The 18,662-nt window shown below is 38.7% G+C and overlaps 1 protein-coding gene across 6 annotated transcripts in view; it reads left to right on the top strand.

Annotated features, from left to right (window-relative positions):
* Positions 1–18,662, top strand: part of HUWE1 (HECT, UBA and WWE domain containing E3 ubiquitin protein ligase 1) — a 1,105,343-nt gene that overhangs the window by 724,169 nt on the left and 362,512 nt on the right. For all 6 annotated transcript variants that reach the window (XM_090389849.1, XM_090389845.1, XM_090389850.1 and 3 more), the window contains one exon: positions 6,060–6,258. In XM_090389849.1, the coding sequence (XP_090245975.1) occupies positions 6,060–6,258 (199 nt within the window). The remainder of the gene's footprint in view (positions 1–6,059; positions 6,259–18,662) is intronic.

Genomic DNA, 18,662 nt, shown 5'->3' on the forward strand with positions numbered 1-18,662 from the left:
AAAGCAAACCCTACCTGTGCATTTCCAATCAAACCATAGAGCATGGATAACAATATCTCTCTCTCTCTGAGGATTGGTTTAAATGCTGCTTCATTCCAATATTTCTTTACAATTTTTCATTGAAAAATATTGTAAAGACAACGACGTTCCTTCAAGATTTTGCTTCTATTAGATAATGCTCCTGGACATCTATGCATCTAGATGATTTCAATTCGAACGTGAGAGTCATATTTCTACTGCCAAACACAACTTCACTCATCCAGCCTATGGATCAAGGTGTTATTTCGAATTTAAAAGCATGCTATTTATGCACATTTGCTCAGGCATTATCTGCAGTAGACTATAAGAAATATTTTACATTAAGGGACTTGTGGAAATCTTACAATATTTACCACACCATCTTAGACATTAATAGGGCCTGGGCAGAAATTACTAAAAGTTCTTTAAATGCCACGTGGAAGAAAATATACCCATGGCACGTAAACAGCTTCGAATGCTTTGAAAAAGAGGAATGATATGAAGAGGTTACAGATAGCTCTGCAACCTTTACAATCTTATTTCAGTTGGGGTTATTGCCAAATATGTGGAGTTAATAGAGGTAGAAAAAAAAAAAAGAATTATCTAACAAAGAACTTATTGAATTGCAGGCAGTGATAGTGAAAGAAGTAAATGCTGACGAAGCTCAAGATGAACCATATGAAGAGTCGAGATGCTTCATCCCGAGAGAGATGGGAATGGCATTTCATGAAATTGCATCGGCAGTGGCGAGGTTTGAGACGATGGGTCCTGGCAGCGAACGATTCTTAAAAGTTAGAGAGGTGAATGATATGATTGCTATAAAGAAATCTGCAGTGAAAATAAAAAAGCCACCGTCCAGTCATCCATTAATATGTTCTTTCATAAGGTTTGAACGGCTGACCCCTTCTAAATCTTCACAGCCCTCATCCTCTGCAGCGGTGTACTTATCAGCTGAAGACGTAAATTTTTGCAATGATGCTCGAGGGTAAAACTTACTGACATTATGCCTGTCTCCTTTTTTTTTTTATTATTATTATTATTTTGAAATTTTTTAAATTGCATGCTTTTGTAATTTTTCCTGCGCATGAGATAAAAAATTGAATAAATACAATAAATAATTCTATTTACATGTTATTCGAATATTTCTTTTTTGATTCGTTCGATTCAGCGAGCACAGTTGAGAGTGCTGCACAAGCACGGGAGAAATTCCAACTTACATAGCATTCCACAGAACGCAACTCTTACATAAGTCTGGGAGTTCCTGTATTTCTCTACCCCATCAGTAGAAAAAAATCTTCTCATCTAACACCAATTATCTTTTTAAAATATTAACTTATATTTTTGTGCATTTAACCAAAATTTCAAGTTCATTATGGAATTAGTAATTATCTTAATTGCTACAGCATCAGTTTCTTTAAGTTCATTTTTTTTTATTTGAATATATTGTTTTAATATTTTTTGCTCCTAATTTATTTTGCCATTATACTGAATATATTACAGTTTAGATTTTAAATGCTGTTATCAAGCACTACAGTACCTCTATTAATTTAAAATTATTATAGTTGTGTGTAGTGCAATATGATGGTTCAGTGTTACCAACCAGTTGATATATTAATTTTTTCTTCTGGTGTTAGTCTGAACAACAAATTTATTTAGCTTGATTAAGTTTTAATTTAATTTTTGTCCATCCTCTGCTTTATTGTGGAGTAGTTTTACTACTACGCAGTACAAGGGGGTCATCCAGCACATAACTTTCATGATTTTGCTCTAGTAACTGGTGTACAAAAGTATAATCGTAAATAAAAATAATAATAATTGACACTTATTTTGCATTTCAATAAGCATTTTCAGGTAAATTTCATTTAATAAGAAACAAGCTTCTTTTCTACATGGGTTACTCAGCAGTTATTTAAATTTAAAAAATAATAATAAATAAATGAATAAAAATAACCAACTTACATTTTTATTTTATATAAATTGTTTAAACCAAATATAATAGCTACCATTTCTAATATACTTTTAATCCATTAACTTCATTTATTCCTTTCATTTTTATCATTAATAGTCACTGCACACCTGCTGGAAATAGTGGTACTGAACTGGATTATTTGTAGCCCTAGGTGTGATAAATAACCTGCCCAACAAGGCTACTATTCCTTCGAGCTAAATGATTTCTTCGAGCTAGCTGGATTCCAATAACAGTGCAGAGTCAGCCCATATAACTGTCACAAAGAGGAAGTTCGGGAATGACATTAAAGTTAGTGTTAACAGAACCTTGGGCTAACATGGGATGAAGACCTAAATTTCAAATTACAGAAGAAGAAGACCCAGGCTGTATTCTGGCATTTTCCAACAATTTGGAGGCTGCCACAATATTCAGCTGTTCAGTTGATATATTGATAGTGTCTCATTGCAACAAATTTCTAATGATGGAACATTAGATTTTACTTGGCAGAGCTGTATAGGAGGGAACCCCAATGACTAAGTCATCTACAACACCAACAAATCAGGACTTTTTTTTATAATTTGACACCTCACATTACATTTAAATTCAAAGGGGGGAATGTGTTGATGGGGAAAAAACTCTTGAAGGTGCTCGTATAAAAGGAACTGATAATAATAATAAAAAAAACTGTTTGTAATGGGAAAATCGTTAAATCCTAGGTCTTTCAAAAATGTAAGGAAACTTCGTGGATTACACTGCGAAAAAGACTTCAGATATTTTTCGATAATGCATAAATGATTGGAATAAAGAGCTATTCAAAAGGAAGGAAAATATTTTATTGTTAGTTGATAATTGTCCTGCACATCCCCAGACTCAAAATTTGTCCTACATTAAACTAGTGTTTCTACCTCCCAATGCAACATCAATTTTACAACCAGTGGACACGGGCATGATCTAGAGTTTGAAAGGATTTTATAAAAGATTTATGGTTCTCCATCTAATCAGTCCAAGAGAACAGTAACTTAATAAGTCTATATCGATATCGGATGATATAATGACAATTGAAATTGTATCAAAATCAGTGCTGACAATCTACCAAACTCAAGGTGCAATGGACACATTAGTCAATTTTTTTGAAGGAACTGAGGCAAATAATGGACTTTTAATGCATTGAATATTTTAAAAGGAAACTTGAGAAATATCAAAGTGAAATCTTTAAAACAAACATCAGTTATAAGATTCATAAATAAAAAGACTAATTGAAATTGTTTATTATTAATTAGTATTGTTAATTACAGAGAAATAAACTGTGTTTAGTATTAAGTGTATGGTTTTAAAACGGACAAATAAATTGTTTAATATTAAGTGTATTGTAGTTTATGCAATCATATTAATACAAATAATATGTAGGTATACACCGATGAGCTGAAACATTATGACCATCTACCTAATATGATGTTAGTCCTTCACGTGCAGCCAAAACAACTCGTACCAGTGAGGCGTGGATGCTACAGGATTTCTAAATGTGTCTTGTGGTATACGGTATATACCACACTACGGTATATACCATATAAGGTCAGTGGTTGAGATGTCACAGATTGGAGTTGCTGTTCCAACACAAACCACAAGTGCTCGATGGGATTTGATGTCTGTGGAATTTGGCGACCAATCCCTGGAAGTCTTCCTAGTGTTTCACGAACCAGTCTCAAACAATGCAGACAGTGTTGCATGGTGCATTATCCTGCTGAAAGATGGAACTGCCAGAGGGGAAGACTGTTGCCGTGAAAGGGTATACCTGGTCAGCAATGATGTTTAGGTAGGTGGTAGATGTCAGAGTGCTCAGCAGATGACTGGACCCAGGGTATCCCAGCAGAACGTACCCAAAGCATGGTATTGCCACCACTGTTTTGTTTTTGTCCCATGGTGCATCCAGGTGCCATCACTTCCCAGGGTAAACGACACACATGTACCCGGCCATCCACATGGTGCAGCAGGAAACGTGATTCTTCCGACCAGACAACCTTCTTCCAATCACTCAAGGTCCAGTGTCGATGCTTGTGTGCCCATTGTAGGCGCTGTTGCTGATGGCCATGGTTAGCATGGGTCCTTGAAGCGGCCTGCAGCTACACAGCCCCATTTTCAGCAGGGTTCGATGTTACTATGTGTTGTGACACATTATTCCTGTGAGTTGCGCCACAGTCTCCATTCTGTTGTCACGTATCGACTGGGAGAGCCTTCGCTCACCTCTAGCATCGATGAGCTGCGGTTCATGGACCCCCCCTTCCTGGCACCATTTTCAGTAGGGTACTATCCACGGCTGACCGTGAGCACCCCACCGGCCATAGGCGCCTCCGTAGCCAGGTGGGAAGGAGCAGCAGTGCGTAGCACACGCTTCTTGATTAGACCGGGATTCGAGCCCGTCACCACCAAATACGGAGGATGTGGAAAGGTCAGGGAATGACCACCACATATCCCCGGAGCAATATGGCCTTAGTTGCTAATGCTCCTAAAAACCAAATAAACAAACAACAAACCCCACCAGCCATGCCAATTATGATATGCTCTGAACCCGGTCATCTGGCCTTTACAATTTGGCCTTTGTCAAACTTGCTTATGTTCGCTGCCTTTCCCATCTGAAGAACAAGAGTAAAACTGATTAACGGAACTCAGTATCAAGTGTTTTTTATAGTGTCCCGACCCTCGCATGTGCTATAGTTCACCTGCAGTTGCTTCAATTTGCGTAATGACTTGCTGGTCTTAATGTTTCGGCTCATCAGTGTATACTAATATAATTTTTTTCTCTTTAATATTTCTTTTGGTTTTTTAATCTCTTTTTATCAAGTTATTGAGAATTTAAAAAAATCGGAGGTAGATTCAACTCATAGCTGATATAGTGTGTAATGGTTATAACAAGGAAATTTTATAACCAACTTCAATTGTATAAGGGAAATAAAAGCTAAAATATTTGATGCAAGCTATAAAAGAATTGATACATGATGCAGGTATTTTTCATCAATGGTCTCTCGGGATTTTTTTTTTTTTTTTTGTCTGGTGCAGCATAAGCCTCGGGATTCCTTGCACCATACAGCTAATAATAATAATAATAACTGTTTCTATGCTTACATATTAAAAGGAAACTAAACAGAGTGCATAAAAAAAGCTGAAAAGGAGGATACAGGAAGTAAAATCTTTCATAAAAATTTGTAAGGTAGTCCCAGCACAGTGTTCACAATAAAAAAAAAAATAAGTTAATTTCAAAATAAATATGATAAAATTAAAATTAAAAAAGGTGTGTGCAATAAAATCGAATATGGAGAAATGGTAGGTTGGTGATACAGAAATAATTTAACATTTAAAGTTTAGACAGAGCAGCAATTTTGTATGTAATATTGGATAAAGAAGCAGCCAAATGATATAGGGAAAGAAAATAAAGTGCAGTAAGAGAGGAGAAAAGTAATGAATCAAATTGATGGTTTAGTGTCAAACAACGTTAACTACAAATGTCCCTTTTCTTTTTGCGATTACTTTAGTTTTACTTTATAAACAATGCATATCATGTGATAGAACTGTATCTCTCTAGTGGTTTATGAGTTAGCTTAGGCTGTAAGTACATTTGCAGTAAACCAAGAAAACGTCAAATGACTTTTTTTTTGTTGATTACAAAAGACATCAACTACAAAATGATTTTGTAGTTAACATTGTTTGACACCAAACCCTCGAAATAAGGTGAAGATAGCATTAGAGGAGAGGAAAGTATGTCCATATTGCCTTCGTGTTACCCTAATAGCTCAATGAACAGAAAAATGAAGAGTAGAAAGACAAAGTAAAGAGGCGTTATAAAGAATACTCAGGCATATCTTGCTACTTTCTACTCTTCATTTTTCTGTCCATTTAAATATTAGTGTAACAGTTGGCGCTTTATCTCTCACTTTTGGGTGAATTTTATTATGTATTCTAATATGAAATTGGTAATATTTTCTAATCAGTGATTTAAATATTTTAAGTAATAATTACAATATAAGTAAAAACATAATAGATGCAGGTCTTGAAAAGAATTTAATTTTCTGATATCATTGGTATCTTGATTGTGCTTCAGCCCCAACTATTCCACCAGCTCCTGGTGTCGTGTCAACAACGCATCCATTACTAATGAGGCATGGTGATCCACAGACTGCATTGTCATCAAGAATTCACAGAACTCGTTTGCGAGGTTACAGACAGGCACTAAGTAATCACACGTGGCACATGTATACCAGTGGTGGAAGACATCCCAATCCTCCAGCAATATTACAAAGGTAATAAATTTATATTTCTTATATATTTGTATTAGTAGTGACAAAGGTTTGCAAGGAAGCAAGATTTTACAGCATCAGCCAACAAAAAAAAAAATATATATATATATCCCTTCCATTGTCTAGTCAATTCTTAAATTTATTCAAATTATCCACCTACAACACCAGATGGAGGATTCTTCCGAGAGTATAACTTACCTTGTCACTCTTCTCTGTAATTGTATCAACAGATCGATATCCTTGACAGATCCATGCAGTGTCCTTCTTTCTGCACAGCCCAAAGAACTTCATGCCATACCATTCACTTACCTGGTGTCATTTGCCACTACTGCAAGTATGGAACCACCCATTCAGTATGTAGTAGAAGTGGTGGTGGTGGCATGTGATGCAAGAAAGCAAGTGAGCTTATGCAGCATCAGCCAAAAAAAAAAATCACATCATTCCCTCCAAATGCCTGTCCAGTTCTTCCTTAAATTTATTTAACCTATCAACTTCCACAACGACAGATGGAAGTTTGTTCCGGCAATTAACCACACCCTGGCTAAAGGCAAATTTCTGCCCATCTATTCTACATCTGTATTTTCTTAATTTGAATTTATGCCCCATCAGAATTTAGTGTGCTCAACCCATTCAAGGCCTAAGATACATCAATCAGATCACCGTGCAGGTGCCTAGTCTCCAGCCACTGCAATTTGCACAACTTAAGCCTCTCTTGGTAAGAGCATCCCTTCATTCCCCTCACCAATCTTGTTGCCTTTCTCTGTACACGCTAAAGCAAATCTACATCCTTCCTAAAATGAGGCCTCCAGACCTGTACGCAGTACTCAAGTCATGGCCTGACCATTGCCTTATACAGAGGGACAATCACCTCCTTTTCCCTGCTAGCAAAATTCCTATATATCATTGACAAAACTCCATGACCTGCCCTGGCAGCTGGTCTGCACTGCTCAGAAAACTCAATATCTGACTGTACAATGAAAATGAAAAAGACTCCCAGGTCTTTTTCATTTTCTACCACCTTAAGTGTAGTACCACACAGTTGGTATGTTTCTGGAAGTACTGCTACTCATATGCAGTCGTAATATTAGTAGTTACAAATAATGCAAAGAAGCCAGCTGGTGTGGCATCCGTCAGAAAAGAAAAAACTATGCACCTCATCTGCAATTTCCTAACCATTTCTTCCTTAATTATATTCATTTATTTTGAATGTATTTGTAGTTAGGATCCTTGAATTTGACTTGCTACTAGCACCCGACCTTGAGACTGACTAACTCAAGATGCCGAGTCCATGACTACTGACAGCTGCTCTCTAACCCCTGACATCACTCAGTACAGCTATGTGCTGTTGTAGCGCAAGGCTGTATGCATCACCTGGCATTGCGCTCTACAATGCCAGGTGATGCGTCGATTCTGGCACTGAGTTACTCTTTGACTGAAAGAATATTTTAATAGATCTGTCCTAAATTTGCACTGTCCAGGATGGAATAAGATGCTCTCAGCATTTAGTTTACTCAATCTATTTAAACACCTCAATCATTCTTATCACCGTGCCTAGTTTTCTGATGCTACAGTTTACAAAAGGAGCCTTTCTTGATAACAATAAGTTTTGTGTCTCCGACTAATGTTGTTGCCCTTCTTTTCCCTTGTTCCAAGAAATCTCTTCTGCTTTTGTTTGCTTTCTTAACTAAAGAATTCTCGGTTTGTCTGACCGCCGCGATATCTTGACTGTAAATTGGTTTATACGTAAAAGTTTCTGTCTCCCGCATAATTTATAATCATCCTGTGCACTTTCTCTGCCAATTGCCTCATCAGTTTATCAGGTATTGATTTAGGTCTAAATCTTTAATAGTATCTCTTAGTTTGTATAAAAAGCTTAGTATCTTCTATGATTGCTTCCCACTTAGAATTTGCATTTGGCAGTGTCATCACCTGGTCCCCCTGAAAAGCATATTTATTTTTATTTGACTCCTTGAAATTTTCTGAAACTACTCCCATCTCTGGCTGAAAGCATTTTGCATACTTTCAGCAGTCTTTTTTTTTTTTTTTTCTTTTTTGTCTATGTATGGATGCCTTCAGCATTCAGCACTAAACCCGTGTAAAACCTTACCGCTTTAACTATTGGCTTTTCTTGTGATAGTTTCAACCCAGGATTGAGTCAGTCTGGATTGAAATGGCAAAAACACTATTGGGCTTTCTTCTCACTCTGACTGAATTAATCAGCTTCCAGTGAAGGTTGCTTGACAACAAAAAAAAAAAAAAAAAACCGGGTGGTTTTTCCTTCCAAATGGATTAAAATCTGAAGTCATATATTTGCATTCAGAAAGCAATGAAGGTGTTAAACACTTCCATCAGGTCTCCTTGCACAGATGCCAAGTTCCCAGATGCTCCAGTTTACAGAATGCACATCTTTACTCGTGAGAGTACCCTTTTGTGCCTGCAACTAATATTGTTTCTCTGCATCTGTTCCATCAGACTTGCATCCTCCCTAAAAGAAGAGTGTTTAGAAAGGCTTAAAATCCATACTCAAGATGTGGCATAACTCTTGCCATATTATAGTGGGGTAGTTTCCTCCGTTCCTGTTAGAAAAATTCTTGTATATCGTTAACAAAACTCTGAGCTGACCTAGTACCTGCTTGCATTACTCAGAAAACTTTATGGCTGGCTGTTTATTTACCTTCAGAGCTTTTTCATTATTCACTACCTCAGTGCTTATAACACATTATTCTTGGATTATTGCAACTCGAATATATGAGATTTGCATACAAAAAGATAAGTTAGGGAAAATTTAATGATTTCTTGCAATTAGTTTTTGGTAATGATAAATATATGGCTCTGGATACTATGAATGCCACAGAATATACATTTTAGCTTCAAAATGTACTTTTTGAAGTTTTGAAATATGCATCTAGGGGTAGGAAAGCCACAGATAAGCAGGTACCATGTGAACAACTGAATTTTAAGGCGAGTTGTGTTTTTTTTTTTTTTTTTTTGGCCAGGACGCAATTTCAAAGATATAGGTCTTATGATATAGAAGAGGCTAACTATTATAAGGAAATATATAGGTATAAAAGGAGGGAATATCATAGGGATATTTATCAGCATAAGTTAAGATCATGGAAGAATTTCGTAAGAACTGCAGGAAACAGTAACCCCAGGGGACTACTCTATAAGTTGACTATTAATAAAAATATAGAGCAGGATGTATTTCACAGAGTAATTGTAGATAGTAGGGAGACAACTATTAAAGTTGTCATAGATAAGCTGTTTCCTGAGGATTGTATAAGTAACGATACTCTTGAACAGCATGAGATGAGAGCAGATAATAGAGTTTATGTCAACAATGAGGATATCTCTCTCCCTTTTTACAGCAGAGGAGTTACTTGTAGTCAGCAAACAGATAAATGTTGATAAAACTCCGGGGATTGATTTAACTGAGAAGAACCGTATCAGTAAGTTATTAGAGATATATCCTCTAGTTCTGCTCAATATGTATAACAAATGTTTATTGGAAGGTGCATTTCCTGTTTTCTGGAAATGTGCGCTTCTGAAATTGATGTAAAAACCAGGTAAAGAAAAAAACAAGCCCAAGAGCTTTCGACCAATATCATTGTTATCTAACCTAGGCAAGTTGTTGGAGAAATTGATTTTCCAGTGATTAAGTGACTTCATGAATTTACACCACATTGAGATGCCATTTCAGTATGGTTTTAGAAAATACAAATCTACTGAGGATGCAATTAATGATTTGGTACTTTATGTTAAAAATGCAGATAGTAAATATGTTCTTGCTCTGTTCATTGAATTTGCAGGAGATTTTGATTCAGTCTGGCACAAGGGTATTCTTTACTCGCTAAGACATCTCCATTGTCCAGGGAAAATGTACTGGGTTGTAAGCAATTAAATTCCAGGCAGATAATTGTAAGGGCACAACATTAAACTTACAGGAAATTAGTGTCTAGGGGATATCCACAGGGATCTGTGTTGGGTTCCCTATTCTGGAATTTGATTCGGAACCAATGGCTTAAATTGAGACAAACAGTTTGCCATAAAATAGCATTTGCGGATCATCTGCTTATCTGTGTGCCTGGCAACTCAAGAAGGGATACTGAAGAGAAGGCTGAAATGATTCTTTAGAGTCTAACGTTATGGGCTAGAGTTGTCAACCACAGAGTTGATACGTTGCTCTGGGGTTACTGCTTCCCATATGCAGAGCTTTACATTTGTCACTTGACCGCCTTTACATAGATGCTCAACAACTTCAGCGAACACAAGGTGAATTTGATAAAATCCTAGGTTACTGATATGCATAGCTACATATATATTCTTTATATATATATATATATATATATTCTTTATATACGTTGTGCTCACCCTGTTCAAATACTGCATCCTCTGTCTGAGTGCTGTGTGTCTGATATTCCTGTAATGTCTGCATTTGGTGATTTAACTAATATTTCATTATATATCACCTTTGCTCCAAACTAGCAGTTTTCTTCTTTTTTTTTTGTGCTGCGTAGTAATCTCAATATTTTCTGAACTCTCTGAATGGTCTTAATATAGCCATATAGTGCAAGGAAGTATAGGCTTTTGTTGCACTGACCAAAAAAAAATAAAAAAATAAAAAAGAGATCAGAAAACACCAGTTTTGTGCTTTGTGTAGGTAACTATCCAGTTGGCTTTTGAATTTCTACAAATTGTCAGCATCAACTACCTGTGAAAATGACTTGTTCCCATAGTCTCTAACTCACTAGCTTAAAGAAATCTTCCTACAGTCTAATCTAAACCTTTCCCTGGGTAATTTTATTTTATGGCCCCTCATTCTAGAATTAATTATAACAGTGGAAATTCTGCCTTCATTCATTTTACTAAAACCCCTCTCAGTGTCTTATAAACTTCAGTCAGGTTCCCCTCTAAAGTGCCTAATTTATTTTGGGGTTTCTCTTTCCCAAGTTTTATAGCTATTGTAGAAAGATGATGCCGAACTGGTTGACTACAGAGCTGGCTGGTCAAATAGAGCAAAAAAAGATAGCACGGGACAGTTACAGACCAACGAAAAGTAATGAAGCTTATATCAGGAACAAGTATATCTGTAATAGAACCACAAGTAAGGTTAAGGATGCCAGGGCTGCATATGAGAAAGAATTGGCAAAGAGAGAAAAGAATGGGGACAAAATTTTTCATGTATGTGAATACAAGGAAGAAGAAAACTAATCCATTCGGACAATTGTGCACAGGGTGTGAGAGAGTCTACGATAACCCAGCTGATGTTGCAGATCAATTAAATAGGTACTGTTCATTGTTCTTTACTGACAAAAGACGATTCATGCTAAGAGGCTGTGCGAGTGAAGTTGAGCCATATGAAATTAGTGATGTTGTAATTACAAATTGTTTATTAGAAAAGCTTTGAGCATAAATGCAAGTAATGGTCACGGAGTTGATGGCATATTGCCTTCGTAGCCGAGTGGTCATGAGTGGGAGTGCAGTAGCACACGTTCTTTGAGTAGACCGGGGTTCAAGCCCCTGACTGCTGAATACAGTTGATCTGCCCACCCGCACTGGATCAGCGTGGCAGATTATGGTCCATTTCCCTCAGCATGAATTGTTGAGGAGGCTTTCATACTGCAGTGGGTTTATAATGGCTGCACTTTACCTTTTTTTTTTACCCTGTAGTTTTGAGGGAGAGCACAAGGGAGTGTATTGAACCGTTGAGGTTAATTATGCAGGCATCTTTGGCCTCACGAAAGATTCCTTTGGATTGGAGAAGTGGTAACACATTGCCAGAACATAAAATCGGTTTTAAGTAGTAGTAGTAGTGGCATGTGATGCAAGAAAGAAAGTGTATGAGCTTATGCAGCATCAGCCAAAAAAAAAAAAAAAATCATCACACCGTTCCCTCCAAATGCCTGTCCAGTTCCTCCTTAAATTTATTCAACCTATCAACTTCCACAACGTACAGATGGAAGTTTGTTCCAGCAATTAACCACCCACTGGCTAAAGGCAAATTTCCGCACATCTATTCTACATCTGTCTTTTCTTAATTTCAATTTATTTCCCCGTTAGGTTCGTAATCTGAACAAGTGGAAGGATCCCATCAGAATTCAGCGTGCTCAACCCATTCAAGGCCTTATACCCCTCAATCAGATCACCACACAGGTGCCTAGTCTCCAGCCACTGCAATTTGCAGAACTTAAGCCTCTCTTAAGCCAGCGAGGGGAATGCCAGAGGTGTATTCAACTCTAGCAGTAAGCTACAGAATCTTGAAATAACTGAGAGTAAAGTGGAGGAGAAACTGTTGAAGATAAACACAAGAAAGGCACCCGGGGTGGATGGGATCTATCCAGTTATATTAAAGGAGGCAGCAAAGGAAGTAAGCAAACCCTTAGCCATAATTATGAGAGCTTCCTTGGACTCAGGGGAGGTACCCATAGACTGGAAATGTGCAAATGTGACCCCAATTCACAAAGGAGGATCAAAGGCTGACACAAGTAATTATAGACCTGTGAGCTTAACTTCTGTTCCAGGAAAATTAATGGAGGCACTGGTTAAAGAAGCACTGCAGGATCATTTAGACAAGACTTCAGTTATAGCTCAGACACAGCATGGTTTTGTTAAGGGGAGGTCTTGTCTGACCAACTTGATTGCATATTATGATGCAGTCACAAAAGAAATGGATGCAGGGAATAACTTTGATATTATATACTTGGATCTTAGAAAGGCTTTTGATACTGTTGCACATGGAAGACTGCTACACAAATTGGAGCAGTGTGACATTGGAGGCAAATTGCTGCTATGGATAAAGGGGTGGTTGAGGGGGAGAAGACAGAGAGTGGTAATCAATGGACACTGCTCATCGTGGACTGATGTTATTAGTGGAGTCCCTCAGGGCTCAGTGTTGGGTCCATTATTGTTTTCTGTATTTATAAATGATATTGATGATGGTATATCGGGCTTAATGTCCAAGTTTGCAGACAATACAAAGGTTGGCAGGGTTGTCAAGGACACTACTGACACTATGCTGCTGCAACAGGATCTGGAAAGGTTGAGCAGATGGGCTGAGAGGTTAGCATTAGCATTAGTAGAGGCATTTGATGCAAGAAAGCAAGCTTATGCAGCATCAGCCAAAAAAAAAAAAAAAAAAAAAAAACCACTTCCACTTCACCCCTCTGTTCGTTCAAAATACCTGTCCAGCTGAGCCTTAAACTTATTTAGGCTATCAACCTCCACCACAAGCGATGGAAGTCTGTTCCACCAACCAACCACCCGCTGGCTAAAGGCAAATTTCCGCACGTCTATCCTACATCTGTCTTTCCTCAATCTGAATTTATGCCCTCTCAGGTGATTTTTCTGAGCTAGAGGAAGAATCCCATCAGCATTGAGCATGCTTAAACCATTCAAGGCTTTATACACCTCTATCAGATCACCTCGCTGGTGCCTAGTCTCCAGACACTGTAATTTTCAAAACTTAAGCCTTTCTTCGTAAGAGCACCCCTTTGTTCCATTCACTAATCTTGTTGCCCTTCTCTGTACTCGTTCCAGCAGCTCTACATCCTTCTTGAAATGAGGCCTCCAGACCTGTATACAGTACTCTAGGGCGCCTCCGTAGCCAGGTGGGAAGGAGCACCAGTGCGTAGCACATGCTTCTTGATTAGACCGGGGTTCGAGCCCGTCACCACCAAATACGGAGTATGCGGAAAGGTCAGGGAATGACCACCGCACCGGAGCAATATGGCCTTAGTTGCTAATGCTCCTAAAAACCAAATAACAACAACAACAGTACTCTAGGTGTGGCCTGACCATCGCCTTATACAATGGAATAATCACCTCCTTATCCCTGCTGGAAAAATTCCTGTATATCATTGACAATACTCCATGAGCTACTCTTGCAGCCCATCTGCACTGCTCAGAGAACTTCATATCTGCCTGCACAACCTAACACACGCTTCTTGATTAGACCGGGGTTCGAGCCCGTCACCACCAAATACGAAGGACGCGGAAAGGTCAGGGAATGACCACCGCATATCCCGAAGCAATATGGCCTTAGTTGCTAATGCTCCTAAAAACCAAATAACAGCCTGCACAACCACCCCCAAGTCCCTTTCATTCTCTACCACTGTCAGTGTAGTACCACAGAGTTGATACGTTGCTCTGGGGTTGCTGTTTCCCATGTGTAGTACTTTACATTTATCAATGTTAAACTTCATTTGCCACCTCTCAGCCCATCTGCTCAACCTTTCCAGATCCTGTTGCAGCAGCATAGTGTCAGTAGTGTCCTTGACAACCCTGCCAACCTTTGTATCGTCTGCAAACTTGGACATTAAGCCCAATGTACCATCAAGTGGCAAATGAAGTTTAACATTGACAAATGTAAAGTACTACACATGGGAAACAGCAACCCCAGAGCAACGTATCAACTCTGTGGTACTACACTGACAGTGGTAGAGAATGAAAAGGACTTGGGGGTGGTTGTGCAGGCAGATATGAAGTTCTCTGAGCAGTGCAGACGGGCTGCAAGAGTAGCTCATGGAGTATTGTCAATGATATACAGGAATTTTTCCAGCAGGGATAAGGAGGTGATTATTCCATTTTATAAGGCAATGGTCAGGCCACACCTAGAGTACTGTATACAGGTCTGGAGGCCTCATTTCAAGAAGGATGTAGAGCTGCTGGAACGAGTACAGAGAAGGGCAACAAGATTAGTGAATGGAACAAAGGGGTGCTCTTACGAAGAAAGGCTTAAGTTTTGCAAATTACAGTGTCTGGAGACTAGGCACCAGCGAGGTGATCTGATAGAGGTGTATAAAGCCTTGAATGGTTTAAGCATGCTCAATGCTGATGGGATTCTTCCTCTAGCTCAGAAAAATCACCTGAGAGGGCATAAATTCAAATTGAGGAAAGACAGATGTAGGATAGACGTGCGGAAATTTGCCTTTAGCCAGCGGGTGGTTGGTTGGTGGAACAGACTTCCATCCCTTGTGGTGGAGGTTGATAGCCTAAATAAGTTTAAGGCTCAGCTGGACAGGTATTTTGAACGAACAGAGGAGTGAAGTGGAAGTGAGTTTTTTTTTTTTTTTTGGCTGATGCTGCATAAGCTTGCTTTCTTGCATCAAATGCCTCTACTAATGCTAATGCTAATGCTCTTTTGGTAAGAGGATCCCTTCATTCCCCTCACCAATCTTGTTGCCCTTCTCTGTACACTCTCAAGCAAATCTACATCCTTCCTAAGATGAGGCTTCCAGACCTGTACGCAGTACTCAAGGCATGGCGTGACCATTGCCTTATACAGAGGGACAATCACCTCCTTTTCCCTGTTAGCAAAATTCCTATATATCATTGACAAAACCCCATGACCTGCCCTGGCAGCCTGTTATTGACAAACATCTGACTGCACAATTACTCCCAGGTCTTTTTCATTTTCTACAACCTTAAGTATAATACCAACACAGTTGGTACATTTCTCTGGGGTTACTTCTACCCATATGCAGTACTTTGCATTTGTCAAGGTTAAACATCAGTTGTCACTTCTTAGCCCATCTGCCTAAATTATCTAGATCCTGTTGCGGTAGCACACTGCCATTGCTGTCGTTAACAACTCTGTCAACCTTTGTATCATGTGCAAACTTCGACATTAAGCCTGATATACCTTCATCAATATCATTGAATAATATACAAAACAACAGTGGACCCAACACCGAACCCTGTGGGACTCCACTGATAGCATTAGTCTACGAAGAGCAGCACCCATTGATTACCACCCTCTTGTCTTCTTCCCACTTATCCATCCTTTTATCCATTGTAGCAACTTATCCTTAATACCATTCTGCTCCAATTTGTACAATAGTCTTCCATGCGCAACATTGTCAAAAGTTTCCTGAAATCCAAATATATGATATTAAAATTAATTTTTACATCCAGTTCCTTTGTAACCACATCGTAATATCCTATCAGATTTGTCAGACAAGACTTTCCCTTAACAAACCCATGCTGTGTCTGAATTATTGCTGCAGTCTTGTCTAGATGATCCTGCAATGCATCTTTAACCAGTGACTCCAGTGACTCCATCTCCAGTCTGTGGGGACCTTCCCTGAATCCCAGGATGCTCTCATAATTATGGCTAAGGGTTTGCTTAGTTGCTTTTCTGCCTCCTTTAATATAACTGGATAGATCCCATCCACCACACTTTTCTTATATTTAACTTCAACAATTTCTCCTCCACTTTGCTCTCAGTTATTACAAAATCATTAAGTATCCTGCTACAATTTGATAACCTTCTGCCATTTTCAAACCTTAATAATTCCTCATGTGTGAATGTAGATGCAAAATACTCATTCAGTTTGTTTGCTATCTGAGCAGGATCATCAACAGTCAAACCATCGATATCTAGTGGGCCAATCAGAATCATCCCCTTCCTTTTAGAGTTTATATAAGTAAAGAAATCCTTGCCGTTTTTCTTAGCATCTTTTGCCAATGATTTCTCGTAATCTGCCTTTGCCTGCTTAACTTCCTTTGTGACCTGATTACAGACTAGCTTATATCTGCTATAGGCTTCTGAGTCGCTTGATAATTTATATGCATCCCATGCATTTTTCTTCTCTGTTACGAGTCTCATTAGTTCAATTTGATAACCAATTAGGCCAAAAGCTTGAACAATATTTCTTAATAGGTATGAAACTTTTAGTAGCATCCACGATTAATTCCTTGAATGCTTCCCACTGTACTCACCTTTATGGAAGCAAAAACCCTTTCCTTTACCCCTGATGATAATTAAATCTTTAAGTAAATCCCACATCGGTATACTGTGATCACTGCCACCTGGTGGTTCCTTTATCTGCAAATTCTTAATACACGAATGATCACTGCTGATAACGAGATCAAGAGTATTGCTCTCTCTGGTTGCCTCTCGAACATGCTGCTGCAGAAAACTTCAAGTATGAAGTCTTCAAGTTACCAACTTCAAGTATGAAGTTGGTAACTGCAGACCAGTTAGTCTGACTTTCATGATAAGAAAGGTTTTATAGGCAGTGATTAAGAGTGCAATCCAGGAACATTTAGATAGATGTGTTATTCTGAAGGACACAACATTGCTTTGTTAAGGGTAAATCATGTTTAGCTAACTTAGTAGTCTATTTTGACATAGTTTATTTGGATTTTAGCAAAGCATTTGACTCGGTCCCTCATGAGAAGTTGCTGTATAAGCTTGAACGGGTTGAGATTACTGGCAGGATTATAAGATGGATTTCTAGGTTGCTGCAGGGCAGACAGCAGAGGGTTGTGATTAATGGATATTGTTCAGATTTGTGTAATGTCAGGAGTGATGTCTCTCAAGGATCAGTTCTTGGACCACTGTTTTTCATTTTCATTAATTACATCAAGGAAGGGATAGGTGTGATGTCAAAATTTGCAGATGGAGTAAAGATTGGCAGAGTCATTAATGATCAGTGCCAAGCAGCTCTCCTTCAGGATGACTTGAACAGACTTCGGAGATGATCAGAGAAGTGTCAGCTATGTTTTAATGCTGCTATGCAATGTCTTACACTTGGAACTGTAATGCACAAATAAATTATAGACTTTATGGGTTTCAATTAAAAACAGTGGAGGAGGAAAGGGATCTGGGGAGTTACTATACAGGCAGCCATGAAAACTCATGGTGTCCTATCAATGATTTATTGTACGATATCCTTTAAAAGATAGGCAGGTTCTAATCCCATTGTATAAGGCAATTGTAAGACCACATTTTAAATACCATGTTCGTGTTTGGAGACCTTATTCAAAAAAAAGACATTGAGCTTCTTGAAAGGGTCTAGAGAGGTGCAACTGAAATGATGAGCTCGGAAGAAGGACGACTGTATGAGGAAAGACTCCGATTATGTGGTCTCTAGAACTTGGCAACCAGGCACCTCAGAGGTGACCTGATTGAGGTTTATAAGGCTCTGAGAGGGATTAGTAAAATGAATAAAGTGAAATTCTCACTGTTCTAAACAATTCCCCCTCAAATTAAAATTAATGAAAAACCATAAAATAGGTGGATGGCCTTAGGCTCCTTGGCCACTGTGATATAGTCACAGCGCATTAAATATGGACTTTCCCCATGTAGTTCTTTCATTCCTACCACCTGGGTTGGTTGATCTCTCTGTTCGTGTGGGTGGTTTCCCACTACCAGCCATCATATCCCACTCCCAGAGCAGGTTGGGCAGCCTAACGTGGGATCCCCCTTCTGTCCTCCCATTTAACCTAGGTGGGGTGCGTTCACTACCGCCCCTCTCGATCTTCTTTTTTTAACTGGACTCTCACTGTCTGTAGCCTGGTCTGCAAGAGGGTTCTCCTCGCCAGTGCTTTCTTATCACTCCCTACTGCCTAGCCACTGGACAGTAAACTAGAGGTTTTATGTGAAAACACAGGATGAACAACAC

This window comes from Mastigoproctus giganteus, chromosome 2 (genome assembly GCF_048544385.1).
Source record: "Mastigoproctus giganteus isolate SK-2022 chromosome 2, ASM4854438v1, whole genome shotgun sequence".
NCBI lineage: Eukaryota > Metazoa > Arthropoda > Arachnida > Uropygi > Thelyphonidae > Mastigoproctus > Mastigoproctus giganteus.